At 43.5% G+C, this 16,968-nt stretch overlaps 1 protein-coding gene across 2 annotated transcripts in view; it reads left to right on the top strand.

The window, feature by feature from the left end:
• Positions 1-16,968, top strand: part of slc6a17 (solute carrier family 6 member 17) — an 82,460-nt gene that overhangs the window by 54,655 nt on the left and 10,837 nt on the right. For both annotated transcript variants that reach the window (XM_068057750.1, XM_068057749.1), the window contains exon 7: positions 2,074-2,266. In XM_068057750.1, coding sequence (XP_067913851.1) covers positions 2,074-2,266 — 193 coding nt within the window. The remainder of the gene's footprint in view (positions 1-2,073; positions 2,267-16,968) is intronic.

Here is a 16,968-nt window from a genome sequence, read left to right as displayed (position 1 = left end):
GATTTATTAATTAAATTTAAATTCCCCCAGCTGCTGTGATGGGATTTGAACTCATGTCTCCGGGCCTCTGGATTACTCGTCCAGTGACATTGCCACTATACTACCATCCCAATATTACATTACATAGTGTACAGCACAGGAATAGACCACTCAGCCCAACAGGTCAATGCCTGCTCCCACCCTGCTGCTCCACCTCCTATCCGCATAACCTTCTATTCCTTTTTCCCTCATGTGTTTATCTAGTTTCCCATTAAATGCATCTGCACAATTCATTGACATTAAAACAGTGACTGCACTTCAAAAGTACTTTTTTGGCTGTAAAGGACTTTGAGATGTCCATTGGTCATGAAAGGCACTATATAAATGCAAGTCTTTCGTTTCAACCGCTACATATGGTAGTGAGTTCCACATTCTCACCTCCATTGACAGGTGCCCTGCCCCAATTCCCCCATTGACTGGCACCCTCCCCCAATTCCCCCATTTACCGGTGCCCTCCCCCCATTCCCCCATTGACTGTTACTCTTCCCCCAATTCTCCCATTGACTGGCGCTCTCCCCCAATTCCCCCATTGACTGGCGCTCTCCCCCAATTCCCCCATTTACCGGTGCCCTCCCCCAATTCCCCCATTGCCTGGCGCTCTCCCCCAATTCCCCCATTTACCGGTGCCTTCCCCCAATTCCCCCATTGACTGCTGCTCTCCCCCAATTCTACAGTTCTCACCAGCCAGCTATGCCAGTTGTTGTAGAATTAGGGCATGTTTTGTGCTGTGAGCACAGTCTGACTCCCCTGCCATTTCCTCATAGCCCTGTACATTTTTCCCGTTAAGATATTTATCCAGTAGTTTTTTTGACAATTACCTTAAATCTGTATCCTCTGGTTACCAACCCATCTGCCACTGGAACCAGTTTCTCTTTATTTACTCTATTAAAATCTGTCATAATTTTGAATACCTCTATGAAATCTCCCCTTGTCCTTCTCTGTTCTAATGAGACCAATCCCAGATTCTCCAGTCTCTCCACATTATTTGAAGTCCCTCATCCTGGTACCATTCTAGTAAATCTCCTCTGCATCCTCTCCAAGGCCTTGACATCCTTCCTAAAGTCCGGTGCCAGCACTGGACATAATACTCCAGCTGAGGCCTAACTAGTGATTTATAAAGGATTATCATAACTTTGCTTTTGTACTTTGCCCTAGTTTATAAAGCCAAGGGTCTTTGTATGTCTTTTTAATCACTTTCTCAACTTGTTCTGCTGCCTTTAGAAACTTGTGTACATGCACCCTCAGGTATCTCTGTTCCTGCACTCAGTGTTGCTCTAGTAAGCAACAGGTATGGTTTTAGGCATCAATCCCAAAGATGAAGGGCAGTTTGCTAACTTTATTGTCAATTTAAATTTAGGTTTAATAATGGTTTTAATTATGAGACGATTTGAGTGTGGTAATGAGTTATGCTGACACTTCAGGCAAGTATCAAGTCCAGTGCGAGTTCCCGTTGTCTGTGGGGGGTGGTGTGATGGCAGGGGAAGGCTGTTAATCGATTGTCATTTCACATTGCTTACAACACTTGTGATGTCTGCAATTATAAACAGCCCAGATAACCAATCAAATCCATTGTTGAAGCTTACTGTTTGCTTTAAGAGTAATGAAGTTGTAAACCTAAAGCACAGAACAAATCTTTCCAGGATGTTATTCAAAGTTTTGGTCTCTGTGAAGTGCAGTGATGCAAAGTTGTCGAGATTCTTCAACCAATCACATTTTAGAATTTGTACTCATCAAATTTCACCTTCCTTCAACTCATCGGAGCCTAGAATCAGAAACCAGTTAGATCCCAGAGTTTGTTCTGATTGGTTAAAGGGATAGTGGCCTCTGAGATTTGATTGGTTGAATGGGATGTGTTTTGTTAGGAGTGTGGTGTATTTTGAAGTTGATTCTATTATGATTGACTTCATGTCATGTGGTTAGACTTTGAGACTGGGATTCGGATGGTACTCGTCGTGATGCCTGGCATTCACTGCTCTGTGTTTGACCCCACAAGAAATGGTTTGGATCTTTCTTTCTCCATTTTTCTGTTGGCAGAAATTCTGAAAAGATTATTGGATACCTGAATTCCAAAGTCCTGAGCCATGACCTGATTCCACCGCACATCAACTTCTCGCATCTCACAGCTTCCGATTATGCAGAGATGTACAGTGTCATAAAGACAGTGAAAGAAGATCATTTCAGTGAACTAGGGCTGGACACATGTCAGCTGGAGGATGAGTTAGATAAGGTGAGACCATGGACATCCCATTATTGTAATGTTGAAACAATGAGGTAACTGAGGATGAATAGTGAGGTGAAGATGATGAATTAATCTTCAATATGGATGGTTGTTATTTTATTTTTGTGTTAATTTGTTTGGGTAGGGTTCAGATTAAGTGTGATTTGTACAATGTTCTGTTCTTTCCATCAGTATCACTGGTTCTAATGGACTGTGAGGGGAACTTTTATCTTTTATACATTTACAATTTTAAATAATGGAATATCAAAATAAATTACTGCAGTAAATTTAAAAGTGGAAAAAGTTACAAAAGTGAAAAGGAATAATTAGTTCACCTCATTTATGTTACACTTGCCCTCAAAGCAGGTTTGGTTGTTCAGTTCATGCTTATAATTTAAATCGTCGTCACCCTCAGATCTCACGCACTCCAAAACAGTAGCAAGGAGGGAGTCGAGGGAGGCTTAGGGATTGGGAATTGTAAAGGGTCTCCATTTCAGCAGCAACAATCAGCCCTGATTTTTCATCTGTTAAATTTCAATGGACGGAGGGTCACACTTGTGGAGGGGGTTTTAAAGGGTTTCCGATATCCCCTCCAGCATGAGGGGGGTCAACACCCCGATATCTTAATATCATCTATCCCAAAACTGCTGCTTTTCATTCTTTATTGACATCGATGTGCAAAGACCTCAACGATCATTAATAAACAGGTGTTATCTCTCCACCATCAGCATCTCTCAACAGAATTGATTCCCTCACTCACTCTCAGTACTCACACCCAGATTGTATTTCACTTTTTAATTTGAGTTATCTGTTACTATCTCTGTCCCCTTTCCTGTCACTAAAGAGAGAAAATGATGTGTTTTCACCTTGTGTTTGATTATCAGTCCCAGAATTAGACTTGAATTTTGTTGATCAAAAATCACTGCAGGATTCACACATCTGGCAAGGCCTCTTAGTCACTTTTCTTATTTAAATTGCTGTTGATAGTCAGTGGTTGTGAATTGATTCTGAATGACTGTAATTTCTCTCCTGCCCCTCAGTCTCTTACATGGACCCCGTCTCCTGTCTCATGAAATTTTAACTTCTACTTGTGCTGCCACGATTCCTGAGCCTGTCCACCAGTACATAGGAACATAGGAAATAGGAGCAGGAGTAGGCCATTCAGCCCCTCGAGCCTGCTCCACCATTCAACAAGATCATGGCTGATCTACCTCAATGCCATTTTCCCGCACTATCCCCATATCCCTTGATAGCTTTAATATCTGAAATCTGTTGATCTTTGTCTTGAACATACTCAATGACTGAGCCTCCACAGCCCTCTGGGCAGAGAATTCCACAGATTCACCACCTTCTGAGTGAAGAAATTACTCCTCCTCTCAGTCCTAAATAGCCTATCCCTTATTCTGAGGCTGTGTCCCCTGGTTCTAGACTCTCCAGTGAGGGGAAACATCCTTTATCAGCCTTGTCGAGCTTTGTAAGCATTCTGTATATTCGAATGAGATCACCTCTCATTATTCGAAACTCTAGAGGATACAGGCCCAGTCTCCTCAACCTGTCCTCATAGAACAATCCCACCATCCTAGGACTCACTCTGGTGAATCTTTGTTGCACTCCCTCTATGGCAAGTATATTCTTCCTTAGGTAAGGTGACAAAACTGTGCCAATACTCCAGGTGTGCTCTCACCAAGACTCTATACAATTACAGCAAGACGCCTTTATCCTGTACTCAAATCCTCTTTCAATAAAGGCCAACATACCATTTGCATTCCGGATTGATTGCTGTACCGGTAAGTTAGCTTTCAGTGACTTATGAACAAGGACACCCAGGTCCCTTTGGACATCAACACTTCCCAATGTCTCACCATTTAAAAAATATTCTGCATTTCTGTTTTTCCTACCAAAGTGGATAACTTCACATTTTCCAACATTCTATTCCATCTGCCATGTTCTTGCCCACTCACTTAGCCTGTCTAAATCCCCCTCTTTGCATCCTCCTCATAACTCACATTCCCTGATGAAAGGTCACAGACCTGAAACATTAACTGTGCTTCTCTCTCCACAGATGCTGTCAGATCTGCTGAGTATTTCCAGCACTTTCTGTTTTCATTTCACATTCCCACCTAGTTTTGTGTCATCAGCGAACTCAGAAATATTACATTTGGTCCCCACATCCAAATCATTGATATAGATTGTGAATAGCTGGTGCCCAAACAATGATCGTTGCAGTACCCCACTAGTAACAGCCTGCCAACGTGAAAATGACCCGTTTATTGCTACTCTCTTTTCTGTCCGTTAACCAAATCTATGCCAGTATATTACCCCCAATCCCATGTGCTCTAATTTTGTTTACTAACCGCCTATGTGGGACCTTATCAAAAGCCTTCTGAAAATCCAAATACACCACATCCACTGGCTACCCATTATCTATTCAGTTAGTTACATCCTCAAAAAGCTCCCAACAGCTTTGTCAAAGATGATTTCCCTTTCACAAATCCATGTTGACTCTGCCCAATCCTACCATTATTTTGTGTATCCAGTTATAACAACCTTTACAATAGATTCTAATGTTTTCCTTACTACTGATGTCAGGCTAACAGCTCTGTAATTCCCCATTTTCTCTCTCCCTCCTTTTTTAAATAGTGGGGTTACATTTGCTACCTTCCAATCTTCAGGAAACCTTCCAGAATTTATAGAGTTTTGGAAGATGATCACCAATGCATCCACTATCTCTACAGCCACCTCTTTCAACACACTGGGATGTAGATCAGCAGTTCCAGGGAATTTATCAACTTTCAGTCCCATTATTTTCTCCAGAACAACCTTTTCACGAATACTAATTTTCTTCAGTTCTTCTTTCTCGCTAGTTCCTTGGGTCTTTAGTATTTCTGGAAGATATTTGCTTAGTTTCTCTGCCATTTCCTTATTCCCCATTATAAATTCCCCTGTCTCTGCCTGGAATGATTAGATTAGAGATACAGCACTGAAACAGGCCCTTCGGCCCACCGAGTCTGTGCCGACCATCAACCACCCATTTATACTAATCCTACACTAATCCCATATTCCTACCAAACATCCCCACCTGTCCCTATATTTCCCTACCACCTACCTATTTCTTTCTTTTCTTTTGGGCCTCCTTATCTCGAGAGACAATGGATACGCGCCTGGAGGTGGTCAGTGGTTTGTGAAGCAGCGCCTGGAGTGGCTATAAAGGCCAATTCTGGAGTGACAGGCTCTTCCACAGGTGCTGCAGAGAAATTTGTTTGTTGGGGCTGTTGCACAGTTGGCTCTCCCCTTGCGCCTCTGTCTTTTTTCCTGCCAACTACTAAGTCTCTTCGACTCGCCACAATTTAGCCCTGTCTTTATGGCTGCCCGCCAGCTCTGGCGAATGCTGGCAACTGACTCCCACGACTTGTGATCAATGTCACACGATTTCATGTCGCGTTTGCAGACGTCTTTATAACGGAGACATGGACGGCCGGTGGGTCTGATACCAGTGGCGAGCTCGCTGTACAATGTGTCTTTGGGGATCCTGCCATCTTCCATGCGGCTCACATGGCCAAGCCATCTCAAGCGCCGCTGACTCAGTAGTGTGTATAAGCTGGGAATGTTGGCCGCTTCAAGGACTTCTGTGTTGGAGATATAGTCCTGCCACCTGATGCCAAGTATTCTCCGAAGGCAGCGAAGATGGAATGAATTGAGACGTCGCTCTTGGCTGGCATACGTTGTCCAGGCCTCGCTGCCGTAGAGCAAGGTACTGAGGACACAGGCCTGATACACTCGGACTTTTGTGTTCCGTGTCAGTGCGCCATTTTCCCACACTCTCTTGGCCAGTCTGAACATAGCAGTGGAAGCCTTACCCATGCGCTTGTTGATTTCTGCATCTAGAGACAGGTTACTGGTGATAGTTGAGCCTAGGTAGGTGAACTCTTGAACCACTTCCAGAGCGTGGTCGCCAATATTGATGGATGGAGCATTTCTGACATCCTGCCCCATGATGTTCGTTTTCTTGAGGCTGATGGTTAGGCCAAATTCATTGCAGGCAGACGCAAACCTGTCGATGAGACTCTGCAGGCATTCTTCAGTGTGAGATGTTAAAGCAGCATCGTCAGCAAAGAGGAGTTCTCTGATGAGGACTTTCCGTACTTTGGACTTCGCTCTTAGACGGGCAAGGTTGAACAACCTGCCCCCTGATCTTGTGTGGAGGAAAATTCCTTCTTCAGAGGATTTGAACGCATGTGAAAGCAGCAGGGAGAAGAAAATCCCAAAAAGTGTGGGTGCGAGAACACAGCCCTGTTTCACACCACTCAGGATAGGAAAGGGCTCTGATGAGGAGCCACCATGTTGAATTGTGCCTTTCATATTGTCATGGAATGAGGTGATGATACTTAGTAGCTTTGGTGGACATCCGATCTTTTCTAGTAGTCTGAAGAGACCACGTCTGCTGACGAGGTCAAAGGCTTTGGTAAGATCAATGAAAGCAATGTAGAGGGGCATCTGTTGTTCACGGCATTTCTCCTGTATCTGACGAAGGGAGAACAGCATGTCAATAGTCGATCTCTCTGCACGAAAGCCACACTGTGCCTCAGGGTAGACGCGCTCGGCCAGCTTCTGGAGCCTGTTCAGAGCGACTCGAGCAAAGACTTTCCCCACTATGCTGAGCAGGGAGATTCCATACCTACCTATACTAGTGACAATTTATAATGGCCAATTTACCTATCAACCAAGTCTTTTGGCTTGTGGGAGGAAACCCGGAGAAAACCCACGCAGACACAGGGAGAACTTGCAAACTCCACACAGGCAGTACCCGGAATCGAACCCGGGTCCCTGGAGCTGTGAGGCTGCGGTGCTAACCACTGCGCCACTGTGCCGCCCTTCGTCTTTGCTAATCTTATCCTTTTTACATACCTATAGAAGCTTTTACAGTCTGTTTTTATGTTTCTCGCTAGTTTACTTTCCATATTCTATTTTCTCTTTCTTTATCAGTTTCTTGGTCCTCCTTTGCTGAATTCTAAAATGCTCCCAATCCTCAGGCTTACAACATTTTTGGCAACTTTATAAGCCTCATCCTTTGCTCTAATACAACCTTTAACTTCTCTTGTTAGCCATGGTTGGATCACCTTTCCAGCTGGGCTTTTGTGTCACAAAGGAATGTAAATGTGTCGTAAACTATGTATTAATTCTTTAAATGCTAGCCATTGCCTGTCAACCATCATACCTTTTAAAGTAGTTTCCCAGTCTACCACAGCCAACTTGCCCCTCATACCTTCATAGTTTCCTTTGTTTAGATTTAAGACCCTAGTTTTGGATTGAACAGCGTCACTTTCAAACTGAAAGTAAAATTCTATCATATTATGGTCACTCTTCCCTAGAGGCTCCTTTATAATAAGATTATTAATTAGCCCTTTCTCATTGCACAATACCAGATCTAAAATAGTCCATTCTCTAGTTGGTTCCTCAACATACTGTTCTAGAAAACCTACATTCCAGGAATTCGTCCTCCATAGCATTAGTGCTAATTAGGTTTACCCAGTCTATATGTAGATTGAAGTCCCCTATGATTACTGTATTACCCTTGTTACATGCACCTCTAGTTGTCTGATTTATACCATGCCCTACATTACCAGTACTCTTTGGTAGCCTATAAACAACTCCTACCAAAGTTTGCTGCCCCTTGCTGTTTCTTAGCTCTACCCAAACTGATTCTACGACTTGATCCTTCAATCTAAGATCCTCTGTCACAAATGTACTGATTTCATCTTTTATTAATGCCACTACCCCACCTCCTTTTCCTTTTTGCCTATCCTTTCTAAATGTCAAATACCCTTGAACATTCAGTTCCCAGCCTTGGTCATCCTGCAACCATGTCTCCGTAATGACAATTAGATCATAGCTGTTTGTGGTGTCAATTCATCTATCTGTTTGTGAATGCTGTGTGCATTCAGACAGAGTGCCTTTAATTCTGTCTTTTTATTATTTTCATCTTATCTGCTGGCATACTCTTAGGTTTGTCTGCTCTGTCCCTTCCTGCCACACTCTGATTATCAATTCTCTTATTGCTACCTTGCTCTCTTGCCTTCTGCTATCTCTTTAAATTATCACATCTTCCCTCACTTGATCCCTCGCCCCCACTATTTAGTTTAAAGCCATCACTACTGTCCTAACTATACGACTCGCATGTCAAGGGTTTGAGTCTGTGAAACAGCTTAACGGCACTGGTGATTTCAAGAAATCACTAGATAGGTTTTGGTTAACAACTGGGATTCAGGGTTATTAGAAATACACCAGATGAATACTGTGGATAGGAGGGCTAGATGGGCTGAATTCTAGTGGAAACGCCAGGCCTTTATAGAAACATAGAAAAATAGGAGCAGGAGTAGGCCATTTGGCCCTTCGAGCCTGCTCTGCCATTCAATATGATCATGGCTGATCATCCAAACTCAGTACCCTGTTCCCGTTTTCTCCCCGTATCCCTTGTTTCCTTTAGCCTTAAGAACTATATCTAACTCTTTCTTGAATATATTTAATGATTTGACCTCAACTGCTTTCTGTAGTAGAGAATTCCACAGGTTCACCGCTCTCTGGGTGAAGAAATCTCTCTCACCTCAGTCCTAAATGGCTTATCCCTTATCCTTAGACTGTGACCCCTTGTCCTGGACTCCCCCACCATCAGGAACATCCTTCCTGCATCTAGTCTGTCCAGTCCTGTTAGAATTCTGTAGATTTCTATGAAATCCCCTCTCATTCTTCTAAACTCTAGTGAATACAAGCCTAATCGACCCAATCTTTCTTCATACGTCAGTCCTGCCATCCCAGGAATCAGTCTGGTGAACCTTCGCTGCACTCCCTCCATAGCAAGAACATCCTTCCTCAGATAAGGAGACCAAAACTGCACACAATACTCCAGATGTGGTCTCACCAAGGCCTTGTATAATTGCAGCAAGACATCCTTGCTCCTGTACTCGAATCCTCTCGCTATGAAGGCTAACATACCATTTACCTTCTTAACTGCCTGCTGCACCTGCATGCTTACTTTCAGCGACTGGTGCACAAGGACACCCAGGTCTCGCTGCACCTCCCCCTTTCCCAATCTATCGCCATTCAGATAATCTGCCTTTCTGTTTTTGCCACCAAAGTGGATAACCTGACATTTATCCACATTATACTGCATCTGCCATGTATTTGTCCACTCACTCAACCTGTCCAAATCACACTGGAGCTTCTCTGCATCCTCCTCACAGCTCACACTCCCACCCAGCTTTGTGTCGTCTGCAAACTTGGATATATTACATTTAATTCCCTCATCTATATCATTAATGTCTTCACACAATCTGCCAACCTTTATAAATTCTTATATCTCTGTTTATAATGGAAGATTAGAATGGAAGATCTCCTGCCTGACACTCTTGCAGTGTTACTGTGTCACATTCCAAAGTGTGTCTCTCCTGCTCTCTCTCATCCTCCACACGGTCTCATACTTGTGCTGTTTCACATCTAGTAAATTTTCCAGTTGGTACTTCCTACCCCTCTGGTGGGAGAATGTAATTACAGTGTGACCAGTTTACATAGTAATCTTCAGTTTTAAACAGAGATGTACGAATTTATAAACGTCAGAAGATTCCATGCACAGACACAAAGGTGTGGAGTTCCCATTAGAATTTGAATAAACCAGCACAAAGGATCTTGGAAATTTCAGGTGTAAATTAAGTTGAACACAAATCAAGTTTCTGCGATCTTTTGCATTGGTTAAAAAACATTGTACTGGGAGCAGGCTCCGCCCATAAAACTGCCCCACCCCAATGTCAAATTAATCACCGTGCGAGTTTCCACTAATTGTACCTGCTAGCAGGCCTTCAGGGCAGTGCTTCAAACTGAACTGTGTTTTGAGCTCAAGGACACTAGTGGCATTTTTTTTTCAATTGCTAAGTAAGTGTCTTCTGCACACCAATGAACTAGTAAATGATTCTGTATCGTTTTCAGTATTTTATAATCAGGTTACTCACAGGTGGTGGACTGGATATTGATTAAAATGACTCTTATAAAAATCACAAATGACACCTGTTATGACCAGGTGAGAAAGGTGTCTAGGGTTCCCTTTCAGCCTTCACCTGGTCTTACTGTAACAGGGTTTATTTTTAAACACACCATGTTTTTTAGCTCCCCCTTGGTGAATCCTTGTTCACTGCTTTCCAATTATAAGGCAAAGAAGCCAGCACAAACAGGTTTTCTTAGGTTTAGTATTCTTCTTAAACCTTTTTCGCTGTAGGAGACTTTCTCTCTTGGGGTTCATGTGTCTTCAGTGGATTTGGAGTTCCGTGAGAAAGAGATGGGAGCAGGCAGACAGACAGGAGACCTTTTTCAGGAGCATTCTGCTTTCTCCACACTCTCAGTTCAAATTGTACAATTCAGAAACCCCCAGGTTGCCAAGCAGGTTAGTCATGTGACTAACTGGTTTGACCACGTCTTGGCTCTGTGTATTGTATCATCTTAGCAGGAAATGGAATGCACTTCCCTGCCTTCATTGTCTGTGAGTATGTAAATGTTTTTTTTCCAGCCAAGGTCTGGCAGTCCTTGGAACAGGCCTTCTCTTCTTCCCAGCAGCAATTTGAAATTTAATGTCCATGTGGCGAAATTAATATGCCTCATTCTTGGCAGGTGGGGGCCTGCATGACACACCCTATGTAACTGTGTCAAAGGTAAACTTTCCCTCCTCATCCTTTCCGAACTTACTGCATCCTTTGACACTGTTGACCACACCATCCTCCTCCAATGCCTCTCCACCATCTTCCAGCTCAGTGGGACTGCACTCACCTGGTTCCATTCTTATCTATCTAAATGTAGCAAGAGAATCACTGAGAACATAAGAACTAGGAGCAGGAGTAGGCAATTCAGCCCCTCGAGCCTGCTCCACCATTCAATACGATCATTGCTGATCTCATCTCAACCTCAACTCCACTTTCCTGCCCGTTCTCCATAACCCTTCAACCCATTACTAATTAAAAATCTGTCTATCTCCTCCTTAAATTTACTCAATGTCCCGGCATCCACCGCACTCTGGGGTAGTGAATTCCACAGATTCACGACCCTTTGAGAGAAGTAATTTCTCCACATCTTGGTTTTAAATCTGCTATCCCTTATCCTAAAACTATGACCTCTCGTTCTAGATTGCCCCACAAGAGGAAACATCCTCTCTACGTCTACTTTGTCAATCCCCTTAATCATTTTACAGACCTCAATTAGATCTCCTCTCATTCTTCTAAACTCTGGAGAGTAAAGGCCTAAACTGCTCAATCTCTCTTCATAAGACAAACCCCTCATCTCTGGAATCAATCTAGTGAACCTCCTCTGAACTGCCTCCAATGCAACTACATCCCTCTTCAAATAAGGGGACCAAAACTGTACGCAATAGTCCAGGTGCAGTCTCACCAATGCCTTGTACAGTTGCAACAACACTTCCCTACTTTTATATTCCATTCCTTTAGCAATAAATGCCAAAATTCCATTTGCCTTCCTTATTACCTGCTGTACCTGCATACTAGTTTTCTGCAATTCAAGCACGAGGACACCCAGATCCCTCTGCAGCGAAGCACTCTGAAGTTTCTCTCCATTTAGATAATAATTTGACTTTCTATTCTGACCAAAATGATAACCTCACACTTATTCACGTTAAACTCCATCTGTTTTGGCCCATTCACCTAACCTATCCATATCCGTTTGTAAATTTCTTATTTTTTATGGCAACTTACTATCCCACCTATTTTAGTGTCATCTGCAAATTTGGCTGTAGTACTTTCTATCCCTGCATCCAAGTCATTAATATAGATTGTAAATAGTTGGGGCCTGAGGACCGTACCCTGTGGCACCCCACGAGTTACATCTTGACAACCAGAAAAGGGCCCATTTATCCCGACTCTCTGTTTTCTGTTGGTTAGCCAATCCTCTATCCAAGCTAATAAATTGCCCCTAACCCCATGTGAACTTACCTTGTGTATTAACCTTTTGTGCGGCACCTTATCAAATGCCTTCTGGAAGTCCAGATATACTACATCTACAGGATCCCCATTATCCACTTTACTTGTTACATCTTCGAAGAACTCTAGCAAATTAGTCGAACATGATTTACCCTTCATAAAACCATGCTGACTCTGATGGATTGTGTTTTGACTTTCTAAATGTCCTGTTATTACTTCCTTAATAATAGATTCTAACAATTTCCCAATGACAGATGTTAAACTAACTGGTCTGTAGTTTCCTACTTTCTGCCTCCCACCCTTTTTGAATAAGGACGTTATATTAGCATTTTTCCAATCCACTGGAACCTTTCCCGCATCCAGGGAATTTTGGTATATTATAACCAATGGATCCACTATCTCCACTGCCACTTCCTTTAAGACCCTAGGATGTAGGCCATCAGGTCCTGGGGACTTGTCTGCATTCAATCCCAATAGTTTGCTCAGTACCTTTTCCCTAGTGATGATGATTGTTCTAAGTTCCTCCTTTTCTATAACCTCTGCATTACCTGTTACTATTGGGATGGTACTAGTGTCCTCCACTGTGAAAACTGAGGCTTTATCCACATTATACTGCATTTGCCATGCATTAGCCCATTCACTCAACTTGTCCAAATCACCCTGAAGCCTCTCTGCATCCTCCTCATAACTCACCCTCCCATCCAGTTTTGTGTCATCTGCAAATTTGGAGATATTACATTTAGTTCCCTCATCTAAATCATTAATATATATTGTGAATAGCTGGGGTCCTAGCACCGATCCCTGCGGTACTCCACTAGTCACTGCCTGCCATTCGAAAAAAGACCATTTATCCCTACTCTTTGTTTCCTGTCCGCCAATCAATTTTCTATCCATCGCAATACACTACCCCCAATCCCATGCGCTTTAATTTTACATGCAAATCTCTTACGTGGGACTTTGTCGAAAGCTTCTGAAAGTCCAAATAAACCACATCCACTGGCTCCCCTTCATCAACTCTGCTAGTTACATCCTCGAAGAATTCTAGTAGATTTGTCAAGCAGGATTTCCCTTTCGTAAATCCATGCTGACTCTGCTCGATTCTACCACTGTTCTCCAAGTGCTCTGCTATAAAATCTTTGATAATGGACTCCAGAATTTTCCCCACTACCGATGTCAGGCTGACTGGTCTATAATTCCATGTTTTCTCTCTACCTCCCTTTTTAAATAGTGGGGTTACATTAGCTACCCTCCAATCTGTAGGAACTGTTCCAGAGTCCATAGAATCTTGGAAGATGACCACCAATGCATCCACTATTTCTAGGACCACTTCCTTAAGTACTCTGGGATGCATACCATCAGGCCCTGGGGATTTATCGGCCTTCAATCCCATCAATTTTCCCAACACCATTTCTCTACTTATACTGATTTCCTTCAGTTCCTCTCTCTCACTAAGCGCCCTGTGTTCCCCAACATTTCTGGTATGATATTTGTGTCCTCCTTTGTGAAGACAGAACCAAAGTATGCATTTAGTTGGTCAGAATAAATTCCCCTGTTTCTGACTGTAAGGAACCGACATTTGTCTTCACCAATCTTTTTCTCTTCACATACCTATAGAAACTTTTACAGTCAGTTGTTATGTTCCCCGCAAGCTTGCTCTCGTACTCTATTTTCCCCTTCTTAATCAATCCCTTGGTCCTCCTTTGCTGAATTCTAAACTGCTCCCAATCCTCAGGTCTGTTGTTTTTCTTGGCAAATTGATATGCCTCTTCCTTGGATCTAATGCTATCTCTAATTTCCCTCGTAAGCCATGGTTTGGCTACCTTTCCCGTTTTACTTTTGCGCCAGACAGGAAGAAACAATTGTTGCAGTTCATCCATGCGCTCTTTAAATGTTTGCCATTGTCTATCCACCGTCATCCCTTTAAGTAACATTTCCTAATCCATCATAGCCAACTTGCGTCTCATACCTTCGTAGTTTCCTTTATTAAGATTCGGGACCCTAGACTCAGAATCAACTACATCACGCTCCATCTTGATGAAGAATTCTGTCATATTATGGTCGCTTGTCCCCAAGGGGTCTCGCACCACTAGATTGTCAATTATTCCTCTCTCATTACACACTACCCAGTCTAGGATGGCCTGTTGTCTAGTTGGTTCCTCAACGTATTGGTCCAGAAAACCATCCCGTATACACTCCAAGAATTCCTCCTCTACAGTATGGTGACTAATTTGATTTGCCCGATCTATATGCAGATTAACGTCACCCATAATTACAGATTAGAACATTACAGCGCAGTACAGGCCCTTCGGCTCTCGATGTTGCGCTGACCTGTGAAACTATCTGACCTACACTATTCCATTTTCATCCATATGTCTATCCAATGACCACTTAAATGCCCTTAAAGTTGGCGAGTCTACTACTGTTGCAGGCAGGGCGTTCCACGCCCCTACTACTCTCTGAGTAAAGAAACTACCTCTACCATCTGTCCTATATCTATCACCCCTCAACTTAAAGCTATGTCCCCTCGTGTTTGCCATCACCATCCGAGGAAAAAGACTCTCACTATCCACCCTATCTAACCCTCTGATTATCTTATATGTCTCTATTAAGTCACCTCTCCTCCTCCTTCTCTCCAACGAAAACAACCCCAAGTCCCTCAGCCTTTCCTCGTAAGACCTTCCCTCCATACCAGGCAACATCCTAGTAAATCTCCTCTGCACCCTTTCCAAAGCTTCCACATCCTTCCTATAATGCGGTGACCAGAACTGCACGCAATACTCCAGGTGCGGTCTCACCAGAGTTTTGTACAGCTGCAGCATGACCTCGTGGCTCCGAAACTCGATCCCCCTACTAATAAAAGCTAACACACCATATGCCTTCTTAACAGCCCTATTAACCTGGGTAGCAACTTTCAGGGATTTATGTACCTGGACACCAAGATCTCTCTGTTCATCTACACTACCAGGAATCTTCCCATTAGCCCAGTACTCTGCATTCCTGTTACTCCTTCCAAAGTGAATCACCTCACACTTCTCCGCATTAAACTCCATTTGCCATCTCTCAGCCCAGCTCTGCAGCCTATCTATGTCCCATTATCGGTGATGTTCCTTTATCGCATGCATCTCTAATTTCCTGTTTAATGCCATTCCCAACATCACCACTACAGTTTGGGGGTCTATATACAACCCCCACTGGCGTTTTTTGCCCCTTAGTGTTTCTCAACTCTGCCCAGACAGATTCCACATCGTCAGAGCTGATATCTTTCCTCACTATTGCGTTAATTTCCTCTTTAACCAGCAATGTAACTCCACCGCCTTTTGCTTTTTGTCTGTCCTTCCTAAATACTGAATATCCCTGGATGTTCATTTCCCATCCCTGGTCACCTTGCAGCCATGTCTCAGTAATCCCGACTATATCATACCCGTTTACATCTATTTGCGCGATTAATTCATCCACTTTATTGCGAATGCTCCGCGTTAAGGCACAAAGCCTTAAGGCTTGTCTTTTTAATATTACTTGTCCCCTTCCCACTCTTTTTCACTGTGGCCCTGTTTGATTCTGGTCCTTGATTTCTCTGCCTATCACTTTTCTCATTCCCCTTACTGTCTTTTGTTCTTGTCTTTGATCCCCCCTCCTCTGACTCCTTTCAAAGGTTCCCATCCCCCTGCCCTTTTAGTTTAAACCCTCCCCAACCACTCTAGCAAATAGGACATCAGTCCCAGTCCTGCCCAGGTGTAACCCGTCCAGTTTGTACTGGTCCCACCTCCCCCAGAACCAGTCACAATGTCCCAGGAATCTAAAACCCTCCCCCTCACACCATCTGTTCAGCCACATATTCATCCGATATATCCTGCTATTTCTACTCTGACTAGCACGTGGCACTGGTAGTAATCCTGAGATCATTACCCTTGAGGTCCTACTTTTCAACTTACTTCCTAACTCCCTATATTCTGCTTTTAGGATCTCATCTTTTTTTACCTAAGTGGTTTGTACCAATGTGTACCACGACCACTGGCTGTTCACCCTCCCCCTTCAGAATGTCCTGTAACCGCTCTGAGACATCCTTGACCCTAGCACCAGGGAGGCAACATACCATCCTGGGGTCTCGTTTGTGGCCACAGAAACGCCCATCTATTCCCCTTACAATTGATTCCTCTATAACTATTGCATTCCCACACTTTTTACTCCTCCCCTGTGTAGCAGAGCCAACCGTGGTGCAATGAATTGGGTTGTTGCTGCTTTCCCCTGAGAGGCCATTCCCCCAACAGTGTCTCATCTGCATTCTGTCCCTTGGTGATCACATGTATGCTGACAACACTCAGCCCTACCTCACCATCACCTCTCTCGATTCCTTCACGTTGCTAAATTATCAGACTGCTTATTCGATATCCAGTACTGGATGAGCAGAAATTTCCTCCAATTAAATATTGGGAAGATTGAAGTTATTGTCTAATGTCCCCACTCCAAACTCTGTTCCGTAGCCACTGATTCCATCCCTCTCCCTGGCAACAGTCTGAGGCTGAACCAGACTCTTTGCAACCTTGGTGTCATATTTGACCCCGAGATGAGGTTCCGAGCATACATCCGTGCTATCGCTAAGACCTCCAATTTTCACCTCCATAACATCGCCCAACCTCTGCCACAGACTCGTACAAACATACAAGCAGACGAATTAGGAGCAGGAGTAGGCCACTCGGCCCCTCGAGCCTATTCCGCCATTCAACAATGTCATGGCTGATCTGA

This window comes from Heterodontus francisci, chromosome 25, assembly GCF_036365525.1.
Source record: "Heterodontus francisci isolate sHetFra1 chromosome 25, sHetFra1.hap1, whole genome shotgun sequence".
NCBI classification, from domain to species: domain Eukaryota; kingdom Metazoa; phylum Chordata; class Chondrichthyes; order Heterodontiformes; family Heterodontidae; genus Heterodontus; species Heterodontus francisci.
This window is presented reverse-complemented; position numbering and strand designations above follow the sequence as displayed.